This window comes from Seriola aureovittata, chromosome 6, assembly GCF_021018895.1.
Source record: "Seriola aureovittata isolate HTS-2021-v1 ecotype China chromosome 6, ASM2101889v1, whole genome shotgun sequence".
Lineage (NCBI taxonomy): Eukaryota > Metazoa > Chordata > Actinopteri > Carangiformes > Carangidae > Seriola > Seriola aureovittata.
The window spans coordinates 16355665-16374098 of record NC_079369.1 but is presented as its reverse complement, the minus strand read 5'-3'; the positions used below and the strand labels follow the sequence as shown (position 1 = coordinate 16374098).

Genomic DNA, 18434 nt, shown 5'->3' with positions numbered 1-18434 from the left:
TACACTGTACTGACACCATTCCCCTGACTTTAGAAGGCTTCTGTGCTTTAAAGTGATTTTAAAGATTTAAAGAGACTTTTTTTTGACATAACAAGGTGCATGTTACTCAACAGTGGTGGAGATCTCCCCACTTACTGGTGGCTTGCCAGAGACAAAATAACAGCAGCAAAAATAACCATGCTAACAGTATCATTTTTCGGCCACAATGAAAAACTGACAAAAAAAACGTATAACCCTAACCCATCCAAATACACAGTGAGATGTTTTTCATGTAATTATGATGTTATGTCAGGGCAACACTGAGGATGCATTACAGCCCATTCATATATCACCCTGTGCTGAAAATTGCTCGTTTTGTCCTGCTGTCCCCAGCTGGGTACTAAATGAGTAAGGATACACACAAAATAACATATTATACCTTAAAATGTTTTGTTTTAAAGGATTGTGCCAAAATAAGCGGGAACCACTTCACCAGTGTAAAGTAGATGCTGAGCCATCCGTGGTATAGTTTGGGGGTGTGAAGAGTTTCAGATGGCTGCTTTAAATGGAACGGGAACGCCTCTCAGCAATTTAGTCAGCGTTAAGTTGGACTGCGACAGTGACCATGGTGCGGAATCTAAAGAGGCAAAACTGGGGCTTGTGGTGTGGGTTGCAGCTGCCTCAGGACCCAGGATCAGGCACTATAATGATATCAAAGATAGGTCTAGCCCACACAAAATCTCTGCACCCACACCTTCTTCCTGTTGGCCCCCCCCCCCAACCAAAAAGCACAGAATCTCGATAATCAAATGCTTGCGTGATCAATTTATTAGGTGAGAGGTAAAAACAGTGATTCAGTGGGGTGGGTTCAGGTCTTGTGAGGTTGAGGTTGACGGTGAGAGTCAGCCTTTCCCCTGTTACTTTTACAAATCCTGGCCTCTCTGAAGCAGAGTCACAGATCCGAGCAGATGCTGATGGGATGTTCCCCAAAGATCTTCCCTGGGGCCCATATTCTCCTTTTTCATAGCTATGTTAAAGTCTGTGATGTTCATTTATAGGAGCCTCTGTTACAGGGTTATTGCAGCCCCTGGCAAAGCACCCAGCCTCTTTAGAGTCCTCAGTAGCTTACAGAAACTGTTGCTGTCCCAAGAGAGGGACGGCAGACTAAATAATCCAGTCAAGTTTCCCATCACAGTGACAATGTGAGAGCAGCTGTTTGCATCTGAACACCTGCCAGCAATTGTCCATGGCGCTCTGAAGCAGAGAAGGAAAGAAAGGAGGCATGGATGGAGGGAAAGATGAAAGGAAAGTTTTCTCTCTGCTTGATTCAGTCCTCTTAAGGGTTTTGATATTGATCTCACCAACAGACCTGCAGATGTATGTGCAGAGACACGTGCACAAACACTTTACATCCATCTGTGAACACACATGTACACGTAGCAGAGACACACACTGACGCACACTTAATTAAAGCTGAATCTTTTGTTCTTGTCATAGGTATGGAATGCAGTACACTCAAGGATGTATGCTATTTGATTTAAGTTGCAAATGTATTGCTTTATTTGTTTTGCAGCATTTAATGTAGCACTTCCCAGTAAAAAAAAAAAAAACAGCTTAGCAATGTAAACAAACATTGATGTTAAAGACAGTTTGCAAGTAAAGACAGTTCAATGAAAACTCTTACATTAAGGCCTGTCTGTAGAAGAGTGTTTTAAATCAGGCTGTACATCATTTCCTTAGGCATCTGGTTGAAGTTGCTCAGGACCTTGATGGAAAGCATTCAGTCTTTAGTAAAAGCAGTGCTGGCCAAATCTTTTGCTGAGTCTGCTTGACACTGGGCAGGACTCTCAACTCAGTCATGTAAATGTCACTGTTTGCACAAAAGGCATTGTTAAGAGTGTATCTATCTCTGTTTCTTTGTATGTATTTCCATAAATATACTATATACTGTAGATATAAGTAGTGAAGTAGACCACATGTTTGTAGCGTGTGTGCGTGTGTGTATGTGTGTGTGTGTGTGTCTGACTGAGTGTGTGTGTGTCTGAGTATGTGTGTGTGTGATGGTCCTGTTCCTTGTTGGTTCCTGAGCTCGCAGCACTAGGTCACAGCTCAAGGCAGCTGGTGGTCCTGTCAGATTGAAAATGTTCTGGTTTTATGTGATGGAATCTGAAGCTGCCATCCTGCCTCATTTCATGCTGCTGGCTGCACAGTTTACTGTACGTCTCTCAACTTTAGCACAAATTAACACACAGATCTCAGAAAGTATTATGACCGTTTCACTTTTTCACATTGTTCTTTGTTGAGGGTAAAAGAAGATTAATTTGGTTCAGGCTTAAGGCTGTTGAAAAAGTGAACGTTTCTGAGTGTATTCAGAAAACCAGCTTGTGTGTATGTTTGTACTGACATCTGACATCTGCAGACAGAAACCTGGTTTGTTACTCAAGTATTTAGTTTTAGATATAGGATCAGAATTAAGACAAGGTTATGTTGAGGTTGTGGGTCAGTACAATACTATCAAAGAAGTATTTTAAGTTTAAGTGGGGGGTCTGTTAAGTTTAAATGTGTGTGTGTGTGTGTGTGTGTGTGTGTGTGTGTGTGTGTGTGTGTGTGTGTGTGTGTGTGTGTGTGTATGTGTGTGTGTGTGTGTGTGTGTGTTTGTGTGTGTGTGTTTGTTTCACTCTGTGTGAACTTTAAAAGAGAAACATTGTGTGAGGTGTGTTATTGGCAATGGAAACCATTTATGGGAAAAAAGCTTAACTACTTTAAATGTCTCTTGTTATAAGGTCGCCAATTTGCGAGACATTAATAAATAAGCAAGTAATGACAGTGTGTGGGTGTCCTGATTCCAATAGCTTGTTTTTCTCTGCCAGAGCAACTTATCACAAACAACTTCATTTCTGAGTGCAAGACAGTCTGATAGTCTAATAGTCTGCAGTCTTTCCCAGGAAGAGGTGATGAGAGAAATGATTAATTTTACGTTTCCTGCCGAAATAACAAGAATTTCTTTGGAATGAATAGAAGCAGAATTTGCAGGTTTTGCTGATTCATAAGTTTAACACTAAGTATAAGCAACTGTCCAGGGACTGATAAATGAATATAGAACTTAAGTTCCTTGGCAAATGAAAGATGACTTCATGCAGCGACCAGTTTTTTCCTCCTCCTCTTACTTTTAAGTTAATTGTGTCAAAGTTTTTCATTATTGTCTTTCCAAAAAAAGGCATTGAAGTCAAACCAAAATTATAAGTCTTCTTTTGGATTTTTTCATTGCAAGACATTCTCTTTACCCAGGACTCTGTAGCTGATGAACAGTGTCGTGACATTCAGGTTGTCATGTTATTACAGACGCCACAGACCTCTTTCTTTGTCGCTCCCATAAAGCACTCTTTGTGACACTGTCGAAGCAAAGGTCAAGATTCCACGTGCACTCAGGCATTTACCTTCGCCACTTGGCTGAGGTCTGGCAAGATTAATTCTTTGTGTCTTGTTATCTCTCTATGTGCCAGGTTCATCTTTCTTACAATGGACCCAAGCAAACAGGAGAAAAGTGTGTGCCTGAAAGTGTGTGTGTTTGTGTGTGTGTGTGTTTTTAAAAGACATTGGTGCAACCGTTTTAACAGGGCGACTGTTTGAATTAGATGTTCTAACCCCCCGCTTGCTAAATGGATTTCTGAAGTGGCTGTAGTTGGAGGCTTTCAATCGGATGCAACCTTGAGTCCTTTTTTATGTGAGCTCTGTAGGATTTAAGTGCCGGTATAACATGAGCACGACTGAATGCATGCTCCTCATTTTTTGAAATTGAAAAATCTCCGAAGGCTCTCCCCATTGTGCAGGCAATTAATGGAATGCTGGCAGCGAGGTTCAGGTGCTTAAAAGTTGTATTTTTTCTCTCTCTCTCGCTCTCTTTTTAATGACTAATAAAGGATAATCATCGTGGAAAAAAACATCATAATGCTGTAGGCTTCCTCTTTATGCACAATGATGTATAATGCATGCTTTGAAATGAAACAGCAGCGGCCTTCGAACCATTCCATCTCCAAACCTTAGTGTATTTGTTTTGCATGCCACAGTGAGGCTTTTGCATAACAATAGTGAGTTTTCCCGTTAACAATGCTTGCCTATTAATTTGATCTTTACATTTTTAAAGTTTGTCCATCAGGCCGCCAAACAATGGGTCCCCCAGTCGCTGTTTGGTGTAAGTGATTAGAAAGTTGGCTAATTGCCTCTCTGAAGAGTTGTGCTGCTTCTTTTTAGCCTCCTTGTTCTTCTGCTGTGAACCTCAACCAGTTGTAACACCAAAACAGATGAATAAAGCATTTCATTCATCAATAAAATTAAGTACAACGTTTTTCTCTTCATTTTGGAGATTATTTCCTTTTCATTTTTAGACAAACATTTTTATGTAACAAGTATCTTAATATATATGAGGCAAAATATAAATAAAATGGCAGCAAAAGTGAATTTATTTTGTTGTTGCTTGGAAAAAGATTTTAATATGGACTTGAATTAAGACTGCATTTAGAGTAAACGATGTCTTTTAACATTAATATCTGTTAAAGTCACTGATTGGAGTGGTAGATGATCGTTACTGATGAATCCACCAAAGACAAGTTTTGCCACCATGTGGCGCTGGGTGGGTGTTCATTTTACTTAGACCGGCTGTGCTTTTCTCAGGCCTCTCGAGCCTGCGGGCCTGCCTGAAACTGGACTGAATACCAAACTGGCTTATTCCAGCATTCAGTTGCACCTTTTCTTGCAATCTTGGAACACTTCCAAAAGCTTTTGTTTTTTCTTCTGCCCTCAGTCTCTTTCTCTTTGACTGTGCTTTGACAATGTAGGGAAATGTACAAACACATCTCAGTAAACACGAGTGATGTGGTTCCAGAGTTTAAAAGCTTCAACACTGGCAGACACAACTTGGGGCTGTTTGTGTGACGGAAAAGAAAACTTGTTTAGAAACTGACAGCACTGCATCTCTGTGTGTGCGTGTGCGTGTGTGTGTGTGTCAAAAAAAAAAAAAACTGTTTATGTGTGTTTATGTTGCTTTTGGCAAGTTATTCATTTGTGTTTTTTTCTTTTTTCTTGCTCTCTGTGTGGTTATCTTTTGAGTTGGTCGGTTTGGAGCTGATGTCCACCTTCGGGGATGCGCATAGCATGCATTTCTGAGTATTTTCACCTGAGGCTGCACTTGTTAGAGTCTGTGGATAAATGTATATACATTATTTATACAAATTCAGGGCGAGTGAAAGCAGGTTTAACACATTTACAGACAGGAGGCCAGGCACTGCAAGCCAAGCTCCAAGTGAGGATTGCAACGCTGTGCGCTGGGGATCGAGCTGGCCGCTTGCCTGGCTATGACCAGCATCCTTAATGCTGCACGAGAGCACCGCTAACATTATCATCACCACCTCAGCCGTCGAATGATCCCTAATATCATGTGCCTCATGGAAAAAAAAATTAAAATAGATTGTCATAAGTTTGGTGTATATTTAAAAGAGACACTTATGTAACCCATTCACTATCATTGCTGGATTTTCTTATTCTGAAAATCTGAAAATGTAGAAAAGTTGTAGCCCACTGTACACATTATAGTACAGACGCAATGTCAGCAGTTTTTGCTGCACAGCGATTCTACCAGTCGACGTGTGCAGAGGATCTTAGAATCACAGTATTCTTACACTAAAACAGACAACTGATTAACAACTTGTTTATTTTATAAGGCATGTAAATGCCAGCATGTATGTGTTTTAAACAAACATGAGAAGAGCGAGAGAGAGAGAGAGGCTGGTCATGGGCTACAGGGAGTTGTGGGTTGATCATACAAAAGGAAAATGGCTGTGGTGCCGATCAGTCTAATTTCATCTCGTCTTCTGTAATGTAAGATACCAGAAAATAATGAAAAACCATTCTTCATTTTTCAGCATGTATTTGCACGGAACTGTAGCTGTTAAGTGGGTAAAGGTCTTCAGATCATTCTTGAACTTCATGCCAAAAATCACATTGCAATAGCAGAAGTGTTTCAACAAATAATTAGATTTAAGTGTAATTTGTATGAACACCAAAGTTTTAGCTGTTGAAGCCTGTGGGATGAATGGAGTCAAAGTTGAGAAGTTGTGATATAGAATAGTTTTCAATACATGTTTCAAGATCTTAAGTGAGGTTAACTCACTCACTCAACAATAATAGAGGGTTTAATTTAATACATTATATATAATTGTTGCTAATAGTTGTGATTTTAAAAGACTTGTTGCAAATATTGTAACTGAAGTTGTTTGACAGCTAAGCTGAAAAAAAAGATGAAAGCTGCGCAGCCATGAGAGTTCAAGGCAGTAAAGGTCAATGCAATACAATACTAAAACGAAGACGACTTGTATCTTAAAAAAACATTGATCAGAGAGAAAAAAACCTCCACCACTTAATTAATGGAGAGAATGTTTGTATGTTTGAAAAATGTATTTTTAAACACAGTAAAGGGATTCCACCAATTTCAGGATTTTTAAAAAGGAAGTTTTTTGAAGATGGTTGGAGTTGTAACCAAATTCGGTGACAGAATGTTCTTCAGTAAAACCTGTAAAGACACATTACAAATACAGTTCGCTGTGATTCATCTTCCTCCTCATACGAAGAGGGAAATGTTCCGTCCATCGTCTCCTAGATATACCAGTGTATTTTATGACCATATTCTTTTGTCATTACAGTGTAAATAAATATGTTTTTGCTAAAATGACTTGACACTTACCACTTACCCATCACCTTCTTCTGCCCAGGAGCCTCCTCCCTCAGAAGTGGATGCTTTGTCAGGTGGCTGTAGTCTTCACATCCCCATGGAGCTGGAGTTTGCAACTTCCTGTTTCCCTCGCAGCCCTGCGCCTCAGAAAAGCTACGGCCTTGTCTACGTTGACTGACCTGGTTGGTGTGATGGTGATTGTAGTTTCATATTGTGATTCTTTTTATTATTATTTTTAATCAGAGTTGGTGAAATGTTTTTCTTTTTATTATAAGCTCTTTCTTAGCTTTTTCTTTTTCTTAAATCTTCAAGTTTCTGTCACCTGTGATCATTGTCGTGACACAGGAATATTTAGTATGTCTATGTCCACGAGTGTTGCGTTCCTTAATACTGGTTGTAAGTATTATCTGTGATCTCGGACTCAGTCTGCCTTTAACACTTATTTTAAGATGCGCGGGATAATAATGTAAGCTAAATGCTACAAATATGGTTTTAATCTAAATTTAAGTTCTGAGTTCTCCATAATTTTTTCAGTGTTAAATTTGTATTTTTTACATGTAAATACTATCTTTCATGCCTTTTCTTGCCATAAATGTGCTTGTCAAAGCATTATGTTGTACAGTAAAGTGTGTGGTAGTACTGCAATTTGTTACATGCACTGAGTAGTGGGTGGTGTCCTCATAACCTATTAGTGCAAGGTACTTATCATGTAACTGCAGTGTTCCTGGTTTGATGCAGGAAAGGATTTTTGTTTCATGTCATCCCCTCTCTCCTTATTTTTCCTACTGTCACCCTACTGTCAAACTATCAAATAAAGGCCAGACTGGCATGAAATAATTAGTAGAAAAAGAACAGCGGAGTTATAATTCTGTATATAGTTTGTGACTCTTCCCATGGACTTTGTACAGAAGAGAACATACTGTATCTGCAGTGATTTAAAGAAAAAATACAATGAAATCCCTTTTCCTGACATTTCTAATCCTTTGCTGACCACGACTAGACAAAACATGTTTAAAGAACAATGCCCCGAAAACACAAATACAGTTGGAGAAACAGAAATTAATCTTTCATTCCCACATGGTGTGGTACTATAATGTTTTACTGGGATGTTTGAGTAGCTATTCATTATTTTCCCACAGAAAAAAAAGACCTGGACAGCTTTAGTGTGCAGAGGAAGCGAGAATCTGGTGTTATAAGCATAATAATTATTTATTGAAATATGAGGAAAATTTCAATTAGCCTCAGAGAGACACTCCCAGGACCAGGTAGTGAATTGATGGGGGCAGTCAGAATGTCAGCGGGAGGGGCAAAGACAAGCAGACAAGCAGAAAGGAAAACAGCATACTGATGAATTGTGTATCCATGTGTTGACAAAGTACATGAGCATGTGAATGCACAAAGGTAGCCATTGTTTAAGTCCTTTTTTAAAGCATTTATCCTGGATAAGAGTCCGTCTTGAGAGTTACTCTTAATCTATAGATTTGTATGTTGTAAAACAAACAGCTGGATGTCAGATCATACCATGTAACTTCCGACTGCTGAAGTGACAGAAAACTGTTTCTCTAAGCTTGTAGTAAAGGAGCAGGGCTTAAGATGTGTTATAACAAACATGCAGTAGAAATAAGGACATCTGCAATGACAACATTAGTCACTAATGCCTGCATGTGGTGTTCACCTGTAAGCTTATAGTAAGTCCAGGCAGCTGCACAGCCTAAACACATAGAAAGTGGGTGATAAAAGATTGTCTGATCAGTAGACGCAGGTAATGAGGACATCAGATAGTGAAGCGCGGGATCAGAATCAGCTTACAGACAGGGGATTTAAGTGAATCTTCTGTACATTAAACATGCCGTTGAAAGACTTTTGATCATTCTATTCATAATCTACAAAATCCAAAGGTAAACAAAGAAACACCACAGGTTGCTGTGGGAGGCAAGTGTTGGGGACACTTTGAAAAAACAGTAACAACTATTGTACATGTGAAGAACTCCACATGAGGATAATTTAGGCTGCCGTGTTTTAAGAAAAAGAAAAAAAAGTTTTGTTCATTTTGGACACAATACTAGAGGTCAGAGCTCACAGGGGAAAGATGCAGTCTTTGGTATAAGAGCAAACCGGACAGAACAATGATGCAGGTTGAAATTCAATAAGAAAAACTGATGTGGCACAAACATCTTTCACACCTACTCACTTAAATACAATACTCTTTTCAATGTACAGACTTGCATAAACAGTTAAAAGACAAAGAAATTTGTGGCGTATTTTCTTTTTTTTCTTTTTTTTTTGAAAGTTCATTACTTTTGCTGCAGACCTGCATCTCGGAGCTACTCGTGGAAACAAAACAAGAACATGCTACAGTAAACAAATTTATTCTGGCGCGGACACCTCACGTCATGTAACACAAAGATGGAAACCCAAAGACGCAATAAATTATCTTCATTATTAAGCGTAACCAGTGACATACTGTACATCAAAAAGGTAAAAGCACTGTAAAAAAAAAAAAAAAAAAAGTCTACAAAAAGGTTGAACGTGAAATGGATCCCTTACACAGCAACATTTAAGAAACAAATGTTTGAATGCCAGCAGACACAGATAAAAATTAATATTTTAAGTGTGATTCCTTTTTGATTTTAGTGTCTCACGACATAATTTAAGTACTGCTCAAAACAAATAAAAAATAAAACACTGTACACACATCAAAGAAAGCAAACCAGAAGGATCTTTTTTTTTTTTTTTCATTTAGTTGATTTCATTTTTTAGGAAATCATTGCTTTGCAATTTATGCTTCATCACAGTTCTCTCCCATATGACCACATGAATGTAAACACCTGTTGAATTATTCTTTTTTAAATTTTTTACAACATTAATACTTTATATATATATTTGTACATATTTTCATTCACATCTGCACGGTTAGCTAGCATGGTAATGAAATAAGGCAAGACTCACATAACTGTGACATCACAAATCTTTTTTTTTTTTCTTTTATAATACTGATTGTTAAGGTATTTGTAATTTCCTTCTTCTGTTCTGCAGCAGGCTTTGGTCTTTCCGAACAAAGGCAGGGTCCATCCTTCTCCGTCTCCAGAATCACACTTTGTTTTGTTCCAGTTTTAATGAAATCATGAAAAGGGAGGGTGTTTTTTTTTGCAGGAAAAAGGGGCTATAAATACAGTTGTTTCAGCTGACATTATGAACTGAATTTATTTAACACTGGTCTTTCTGAGGTACATAGTTTAAGATGATCTGGGGAGGTGAAATAAGAAAGGGGAACCACAAGGTGACCATGACTAGCAAATGACTTCCATTACAAGAGCAAAAAAAAAAGACATTGTGTTTTTCTCCTTATTGGCCTATTTATCATTTTGTTCATTAAAGAATGTTCAGTTTTTAGACCTATTTTTTTTAACTAATTTCTCCCTTTTCAGTCAGGTCAAGCTGCCGTGGCAAAAAGAAACAAACGTGATGGTAGGTAAGAGTCTCTGGCCCAGTTTGTCTTTACAGTACCAACGACAGCTAAAAGCCGGTTAAAGTGAGAGAGCACGCCGGAGGATTAGTGACCCAAATCAGACACTGCTCCAGTCACAAAGCTGTCTGAAAGATGGGCGGTGTTGCTCAGCTTCCTTTCTCAGCACAAAAAGCCTCTCAATGTCACCAGTGCTAAAACACTCAAGGGTTGTTAAATCTTTAAGTTGCAGCCTGCCAGTCTTGATAGTCTGTGCCCGTGCAGACGATTAGATACCATCTCGTAGTGTCAAATGCAGCGTTTTTTTCAAGTGTTCTTTTTTCCTTTCAATAGTGTCTTTTTCTGTGTGGTTGAGGAGAAGCGGCTTTTCTTTCAGACTTTTTTTTTTTTTTTTGGGGGTGTTTTTTTTTGTTTGTTTGTTTTTTCTAGAATAAAGGGATGCTGTTTTTCTGCACATTATCAGTCTCTGCGGTGCACGCGTGTTTGTCCAGATCTGTACTTCAAGTTGTAACTTGAACATCAGTGTGAGTTCAATATAAACAAGTGTTTCTAACACACACTGCTCTCCGTCCTCCGGGTCATCACATAACCAAGTCTGAGATGGAGGTTCATTATTTGGATGTAAGGATGTCCGCACAGCTGCATTATGGGTAGCACAGTCCTCTTCTAAGCTCTCTTGGCGTGTAGCATTTCAATGAGCAGGTTGTTGCAGGGAACGTCGCCATTCAGGTGTTTGTAGTAAAGGTATTCTTCGGCCTGCAGGCTGATGGCTCGGATCTCAGGCAGCCGGAGGAGCAGCTGACCGAACTTGTCTGTTTGCTGTGGGTAGTTGCACATGACGTAGTCCAGCAGTGCTGCGTTGACCTGCTCCTGGACGCTTTCTACAAGGTGGAAGTTCTCCAGATTCTTCACGTCTACAGGAAGAAGCGAGAGAAAGGTTAGATGAGTTGACATTTTAACAATCTCTGTGGGGAATGTGGGGAAAGTACAAAGACAGGTAATGACAATCAAAACAATGTCTAAATAGTTGAAAAAATAGAAACCCCCAGTTCTTGCTAGACACTAGAATTTAAGACAAGGATTTATAGTGTTACAGGATTCTAAATGTGGAGACAAATCAAGGGGTCAAGTGATTTATATTACACTGAAACCGAGTAATTAACATTCTCATTTATCAGGGGACAGTGTTACAAGTTGAATTCTTTGGTTGGGGCTCATTTTCACTTTTAAAGAGGACTTCAAAATGCACCGCATGACGAAATATTCCTCCCTCCTCTTTTTTTTTCCTCTGAATCGTCTCTTGAGACTGTGATGTAGAGGGAATCAGGTAAAGGCGAAAAAAGGTTCTCCCCCTGAGAGACTCATTCCCCAGGAGTCAATGAATTATGTAGGGCAGAGTTACACTCATATTAGCGCCACATTTACTCCTTTAACCTAACACCTTCCCCATCCTCATAACAAAACACAACGTGTTGTTATTATTACTTAAAAGGGCCAAAGATAATTTTTTAAAGCATCAATCTCATGAAAAACAGTCGAAACTCAAACTGAAGAAGCAATAAAAGTGCAGGAATTCCTCTTGGCGGGAAGTCTTTTTGTCCACTATTAATTCTTTGTGCAAAATGCATTTGCATCTTTCCAAAATCCTACCTTTCTGCGCAGCTATAAGCACTTTTCCTTGACAATAATAAGCTCACTGGGGGTTTAAGCAGATTATTGCAAGACAAGGCAAAAATTTGCTAAATGGATAATGGTGAACCAGAGCACCATGTGTACTTGTCATGATTATGAAGCGCAGGGCTGCAGAATATTTAATCAGATAGTAGCTCTGTGTGAGTGTGTGTGTGCATGTGTGTGTGTGTGTGTATGTGTATGTGTGATCTTTTATTAATTTGTTTGACCCCAGGTTGAGTGTGCTTGCAATGGACTAATGTGGAGCGACAGAGTCCCTGTGTCTAGTTCTCTCACACACAGACACTAATCCATGGAAAAACACACAATATTTATTTCTCTTTTAAACAGCACCCCCGTCCTACACACACACACACACGCACACACACACACACACACAGACAGTCTCTCATACACACATACACCCCATCCACCCACCCAGAACATTAGGAGGAAGGAGGGGGAGATAAATCAGCAGCTAATGAGGTCTAGAGAATGAGAAGCAGGTCCTTCAAGGCACTTCCATCTATGATGCACTCTACCATGCTATTACAATCCGTTTGCATGTGTGTGTGTGTGTGTGTGTGTGTGTGTGTGTGTGTGTGTGTGTGTGTGTGTGTGTGTGTGTGTGTGTGTGTGTGTGTGTGTGTGTGTGTGTGTGTGTGTGTGTGCGTGTGCGTATGAGAGCTGGCGTGTAGCGTGTGCATGCTCACCCTGACCTCTGGGTGACACGGCGGGGGGCTAAATAAGGCCAAGAGGAGGGCAGGAAAAGGGAGAGGGGGTGTGTCCTGTGACAAAGGAGCCTCCAAACAAACATGACATGTGCTTTTTCCTGCTGCCACTCAGCTGTCTGACCCCCTATCAGACTCCTGAACCAGCTTTCACACCAACAACCCCACTGAGAAGCATTAATATTGCCTTACATAAGCTAACCCAGTCAAGCGTGGGCTTTAAGCTTTAACACACAGACATCCTACGCAGGTCAATAAGGGGGAGATAAGAAGAGGCTAGTTTTTATCTGCATATGAAACAAATGAAACATAGCAAAGACATGGAAAGTTTCTGGCTTGCTCAGAAAAGTTGCTGAAAATTGTGACGACTGTTTTTGCATGTCTTGCAGATGAGTCCATATCCCTCCACTGCACCTCACCTCTAATTTTTCAAATATATTTAGATTTGTCATATTTATTAAGTGTCCAACTACAGTATATTTTCTGTAAATACTGTGTCAAAAATAAGTTTTTACTTCTTCCTACTCCCTTTCGAGCTTGTCGGCAAGAAAGCTACTTTTCCTTTTTTCTTTTGTTGAGGATTATCATTTACCTTTCCTGCATTATGTTTTCTGTTTGTTACTATTGGTTGTATATATTCTTGCACGTTTGTTCGAATAAATTTCATTCATTCATTCATTCATTCAAAGCATAACATTCTGGCTGCTTTGTAGTGCTGGGTGTTCAGCCTAAGTACCTTCTGTGCACTGATTTAAGAGGGTGCAAAGCAAAGTCTCGAGTGTTCAGAGTTGGCATTTAATGCTTATTCAGGTCAATTCTTCAGATTTATTCCCGCTTTAGACTATAGACTATATTTGATCTAGGCAAACCTGCATATAATTTGTTAAATGAAAAATAACAATAGGGTCATAATATGTTTATATTCCCCATTGTAAGGAATCCTCAAGTTATCATCTGTTGCCAATGCTCAGCTTGACCTAAAAAGAGTGAAATTTAACTGTATTGAGTGTAAATATGTAAATCCTGAGTTGTAGAATTTTAAACTACAAATAAACTCCAGGAAAAAAAAAAAAAAAAGATATGACCTCAGTGGTATCTACACCCCTAGCTATGACTAATAAATTACTTTTTGGAATACAATATCTGTTTGAGAGCGGAATAATTTCTACCATAAAGTCATTATAGTCTTGTTGAGAGCCACACTGTCCAACTACATTTAGTATATTGAAAAGTGGACATAGATTACAGGGCAAAAGCTTCAAATTCAAGGCCAAAGAGAAATATGAACATTGATTAGATTGTGTTGGGGGAATAAAGTTTTGAATTTGAAACAGCAAAATTCTGTCTTGCGCAGAATCTATTATAGATAGTGAGGTTGTGCAAAGGTGGGTTTGCAAATATACTTTTTGGGCATGAAAAATATTTAGTGTGTAATTATTTTTGATATGAAGTAATATGAGTAAGGACAAGTGTTTTCTGCAGTACAGACACCGTCGATAACAAACATCTCATGCTGCTTAATAATCAGTTGAGGGATGTGAGAGCTTCCTCCTGATTTTGATTTGGTTAAATGTGCAGATACATGACAAGGTGAGGCCCAGATCACAGCAAAAACATGTGAGGTGTTGCCATGGTTTCTCAGAAAGATTTGTCTGTGTTTGTGTGTGTCTGCGTGAGTGTGTTTGCATGTGGAGGGGAGTTTGATGGGTGTATGTGTGGATGATGGGGGGGAAACTACAGAGAATTAGTACCCAATGTCTCTGTCAAGCTAATTAGGGGAAAGTGAGGCAAAAAGACAGCATTTTAATTGCTAATTATTACCACAGCCCCTTTTGAAAAAATAATGAATCAGGGCTTCCAAAGAAAGAAAAAAGAAAAAGCACAAATGACAATAGCTTGAAATCTACTCCTGACTGCAAAAGCCAGCAGACAAGTGAAGAACCGGACAAAAACACACTCAGGTGGTTGAAGAGGATTTTTTCTTAATTTTGTGGCTAATCAAATCAGACAAGTAGACTGGTTAAGATTTACTGATTATTCGAAGGCAGGAGACGAGTGTGGAGGGAGAAAATAGAGTGGGAAATAAAAAAGAACAAACAAAATAAGCAATTGATTAATGATTCCCAGACAGTGTCAGGTTGGAGTATTAAGTGTGATAAGCGCTCTCTCCTCTTCCTTCAATGCCCCCCATCCCCCCTCCTCCTCCTCTCTCTCTCTCACTCTCTCTCGCTCTCTCTTACTCTCTACATCTCATCGTTCAGTCACTGTGGGACTAATTATCAACTTTTTTTCACATAAAACAGCCACAGTTCGTTGCAGCGCCGCGTCCGAATACTCAAATGGAAACCCCGAGGTCCCACGGAATACATTGTTTCATTTGACGGGCGATCATGCTGAAGCCAGCGACCTAATGCAAAAGTACACACACGCACACACGCGCATACACACACACACACACATGCATACAGATTCATTCTCTCTTTCACAGAACCCCTGAAATCACCGCTGTGCTTTTTAATTAGACTAGATCTGCTCTGTGCCGTGAGAGTGTGTGTGTCTGCATATGTTTTTACTCTCTTTGACCACCCCTTACAATCAACCTGCTCCAGGGACATACACACACACAGACATGCACACACACACACACGCACACAGCATTTCGACTAAGCAAATATACTCACTGTTATTTTACTCTGATCTCAGTGATGCCTTACAGAGTGGACACAGAGTTATGAGAAAAAAACTCAAAACATCATTTGGTGTCAAAGTTCACTGGCCATTGCGAAAGCAAGCAGGCATCACTTTGTTTATGGCTGTAAGAAGCCAAAGAGGTGGAAAAACACTGCACTGTACAGTAAGGCAGCCTAGTTCTGTAAGACCTGCTGCTTCTATTTATCCACACACAGTGTAAACCTACGTCTGTTTAAAAAACAGTCAAAAATTTAAAATGCAGAAAAATAATTCATACACAAATTGTTTCTTATTTGTCATATGGAGAGTTTAGTTTTATTTGTGAGGATTTAGCCACACAGGTAACACTTAATCCCCCTTGTTTAGCATTTCTAAGTATAAACATGTATTCACATGAGCATGTAATAAATTGTTAACAACACACTATTATGTAGCTGTAAGCCAATCGAAGTGTTCATTAATGTATTTGTCAACAACTGTAATTCCTTTTCTGGACACCCATTACTGGAAGTAGGTGTATAAACAGACAATGAATGAACAATATAGTAAAACACAGCTGTAATAATGTAAAATATGTCATCATAGGAGACCTTGTAATTGTTGGTGGTGGGTTAAAGTTAAAGTGTCTCCATCCTGTAAAACAACCTTTTGGATAAAGTAGTGGTATGTTTTTGGGTTTTAAGTTTTTAGGTAAGTTTTGCTATTTCCGCGTGAACACCAGTTTCGAGTCATGTCTTCTTAATATAAGACACTGGTCTAAGGCGAATGGTTATACATGGCAAAATAACACCATGTTTTCTCACCATTACAGTTTTACTGCCTAAATCAATGAAAGCTCTCAGTCACATGCTGCCAATTCACTCTGCCTTTCAAACTTCACAGCACATGTTTCCTGCCGGGTCCAAAAACAACACATAAAACTCCTGGGTCATAAACGGTTATTGAGTCAAGTGCTGTCAGTAAACTTGGCCAATTAAACGTGAGTGAAAGACAAACTGGTCACTTCCTGTATAGGCGGGAACCAGGCCCTCGCCTCTTCCAATAGGGACTTTCACGGGCATTTATACGAGCCTATCAAAGCTGAAGCACCTTTTACTACAGCAGCGGAGCTTCAAAGACCACAGAGTTGAACCCGCATCCAGGCCAAGTCCTCTTTATTGCACCCTACTGGATTGTTATCAAGTCGACACTGTCCACCGCTATTTTACTCCTTATTAATCTGACTCGCGGCTTGGCTCCAATCAGTGACAGGGGCGTTGAAAGAAGAGAACCCAATAACCTTTAACTAAGAAAGGACCAAGTGAGGACAAAGGACTTACAGCCTACAACAAGCAACATGTAGAAATACGTGTTCAATGGGAGAACGTGTCTGTGTGTCTGTGTATGTGAGTGTTAAAAAAACAGGGCAGCAAAGGCAATCAAAGCAAATAAGGTTCATGGGGCAAGGGCCAATGGCCGTCTGGTTAATGATATCACTTAAGTAGGCTGTTATCTAAGTTATGGTGCACTGTCCTGATATGTAAGCTGGGCTTTGTATTAGCGAAAAGCAACATGCTGCCTTTTTTACCCCCCATTTTACCCTCACAGCACCATAAAGTCATGAAGTACACAAACACACACATATTGCGGCTACACACCTGAGCTCCCATCAACACACTCCACTGACAGCATTTCACGTGGAAGTGTGTGTTTTAGTTGGGTTTTATTCCCCCTCTACAGGAGGCTCCACTTCCCCATTAGAGTAACAGTCCTCGTTTCCCCACTCCCTGGAGCTCTCAGCTTCCTTGTTTTCCTCCAAGTCCCATTTGGGGAATTCCCTTTCTCCGATATGATGCCTCCACGTTAAAGGCGAGTAAAAAGATGGGGGTAAAACTGGAGTTCTATGCTTCTGAACATCTAATGGGGGTTCTTTGCGACTTGGTACACCAAAGGCTAACAGAATAACAAGCATCATAACTATCCTATGACAGGATACAAGAAGAGCAAGGCAGGGACATACTCAACAAAAAAAAAGAACCTACAGTAGAATGATGTGTTGTCAAAACACGTTTAAGGCAGAAGGGTTTATTTAAAGGGTGGTGTTGCATCCATTTGTACATACAAAAAGTGACAGAAATAGCTGTGCAAATTATGAAAAAAAGAGAGCTAGAGAGAAAAGTTCAAACCCTGCTCACTTTCTCATCTGGACAATTACTGCGTGCAGTGGGTGGGCTTGTCAGATTGTGAGTTTCATAAAGTCACAGAAGTTGTCGAACACAGGCCCCTTTATTCTGACATGGGAAAGGTGTGTGGTTTCAGATGCTGTTCAAGGCTATGGAGAAGATGAGGTTAGGTCAGGGTTGAATGCTTACCCCAGTCATTTTCATTCTTTTTTGCAATTATTGTTTTCACATGACAAAAGTTTTCATTTTTATTATGAATTATTGTTAAATGTCATTGCATGCTTTGCGTAATGCCTTTATTATAATAGTAATTTGAATCTTAGTTCTGTATCTAATGGAGTGAAAGAATCTCAGGAAGTATCCTTTGCCTTTTTGGCTCATATATTAAAGGGCTCATTAAGCCCTGAACAGTGACCCTTCATCTTGAAAAGTGACCCTTTACTTCACCAGCATACAGTAACATACTGTAGTTACATGCCCTCAAGCTAACATAGAGCCCATGTCCAGAGGCCAAATATCCTCTGGGCTAACAATGCATAATAATACCTGTCTCACACTTCCTGAAAGCAGGCCACCAATGGGGACAGGCTACTGTCAGCATGTCAGAATAAAGCATGAAGGCTCAATTTGCCCGCCAACTCAACAAATCCTCCCTTCAGCCACTCAGGGGGCTAGAATTAAGCAGGTGCAGTCCAGTTGGGGATATATTAAGTCAAAGCTCAACCTCTGCAGACAACTATTGCAATTTGTTGTTAAGCTAAACAGGTAGCGGCTGGTTCAGTTCTGTCGCCCAAGGACGGGTCGGCGGGCTCGGTGGGGCGATGGCGAGAGGTCGAGAGATATTGAGAGGAAAGGAAAAGTGCCTTAGGTCTGATAAAATAAACAAGAGAAAAGGCGCTCCAAGCAGGAAGGAGACAAGCCTCTCTCATTGCTTATGCTGGCTGGAAGGTGTTGTGGATTTATCCTGAGGTGAAGTGGAAAACAAATTTACATCATGTATCAGTTGGTCT

At 39.8% G+C, this 18434-nt stretch overlaps 2 protein-coding genes across 4 annotated transcripts in view; one reads left to right on the top strand and one right to left on the bottom strand.

Moving 5' to 3' along the window:
• Positions 1-7777, top strand: part of LOC130170988 (adhesion G-protein coupled receptor D2) — an 87058-nt gene extending 79281 nt beyond the window's left edge. For 2 of the 3 annotated variants that reach the window (XM_056378740.1, XM_056378738.1), the window contains one exon: positions 6744-7777. In XM_056378740.1, the coding sequence (XP_056234715.1) occupies positions 6744-6881 (138 nt within the window). In that variant the 3' untranslated portion in view covers positions 6882-7777. The remainder of the gene's footprint in view (positions 1-6743) is intronic. The other variant, XM_056378739.1, reaches the window with a different exon arrangement.
• Positions 7778-7893: 116 nt separating this feature from the next.
• Positions 7894-18434, bottom strand: part of nr5a2 (nuclear receptor subfamily 5, group A, member 2) — a 70588-nt gene continuing 60047 nt past the window's right edge. The window contains exon 7 of the mRNA XM_056378741.1: positions 7894-11083. Coding sequence (XP_056234716.1) covers positions 10836-11083 — 248 coding nt within the window. The 3' untranslated portion in view covers positions 7894-10835. The remainder of the gene's footprint in view (positions 11084-18434) is intronic.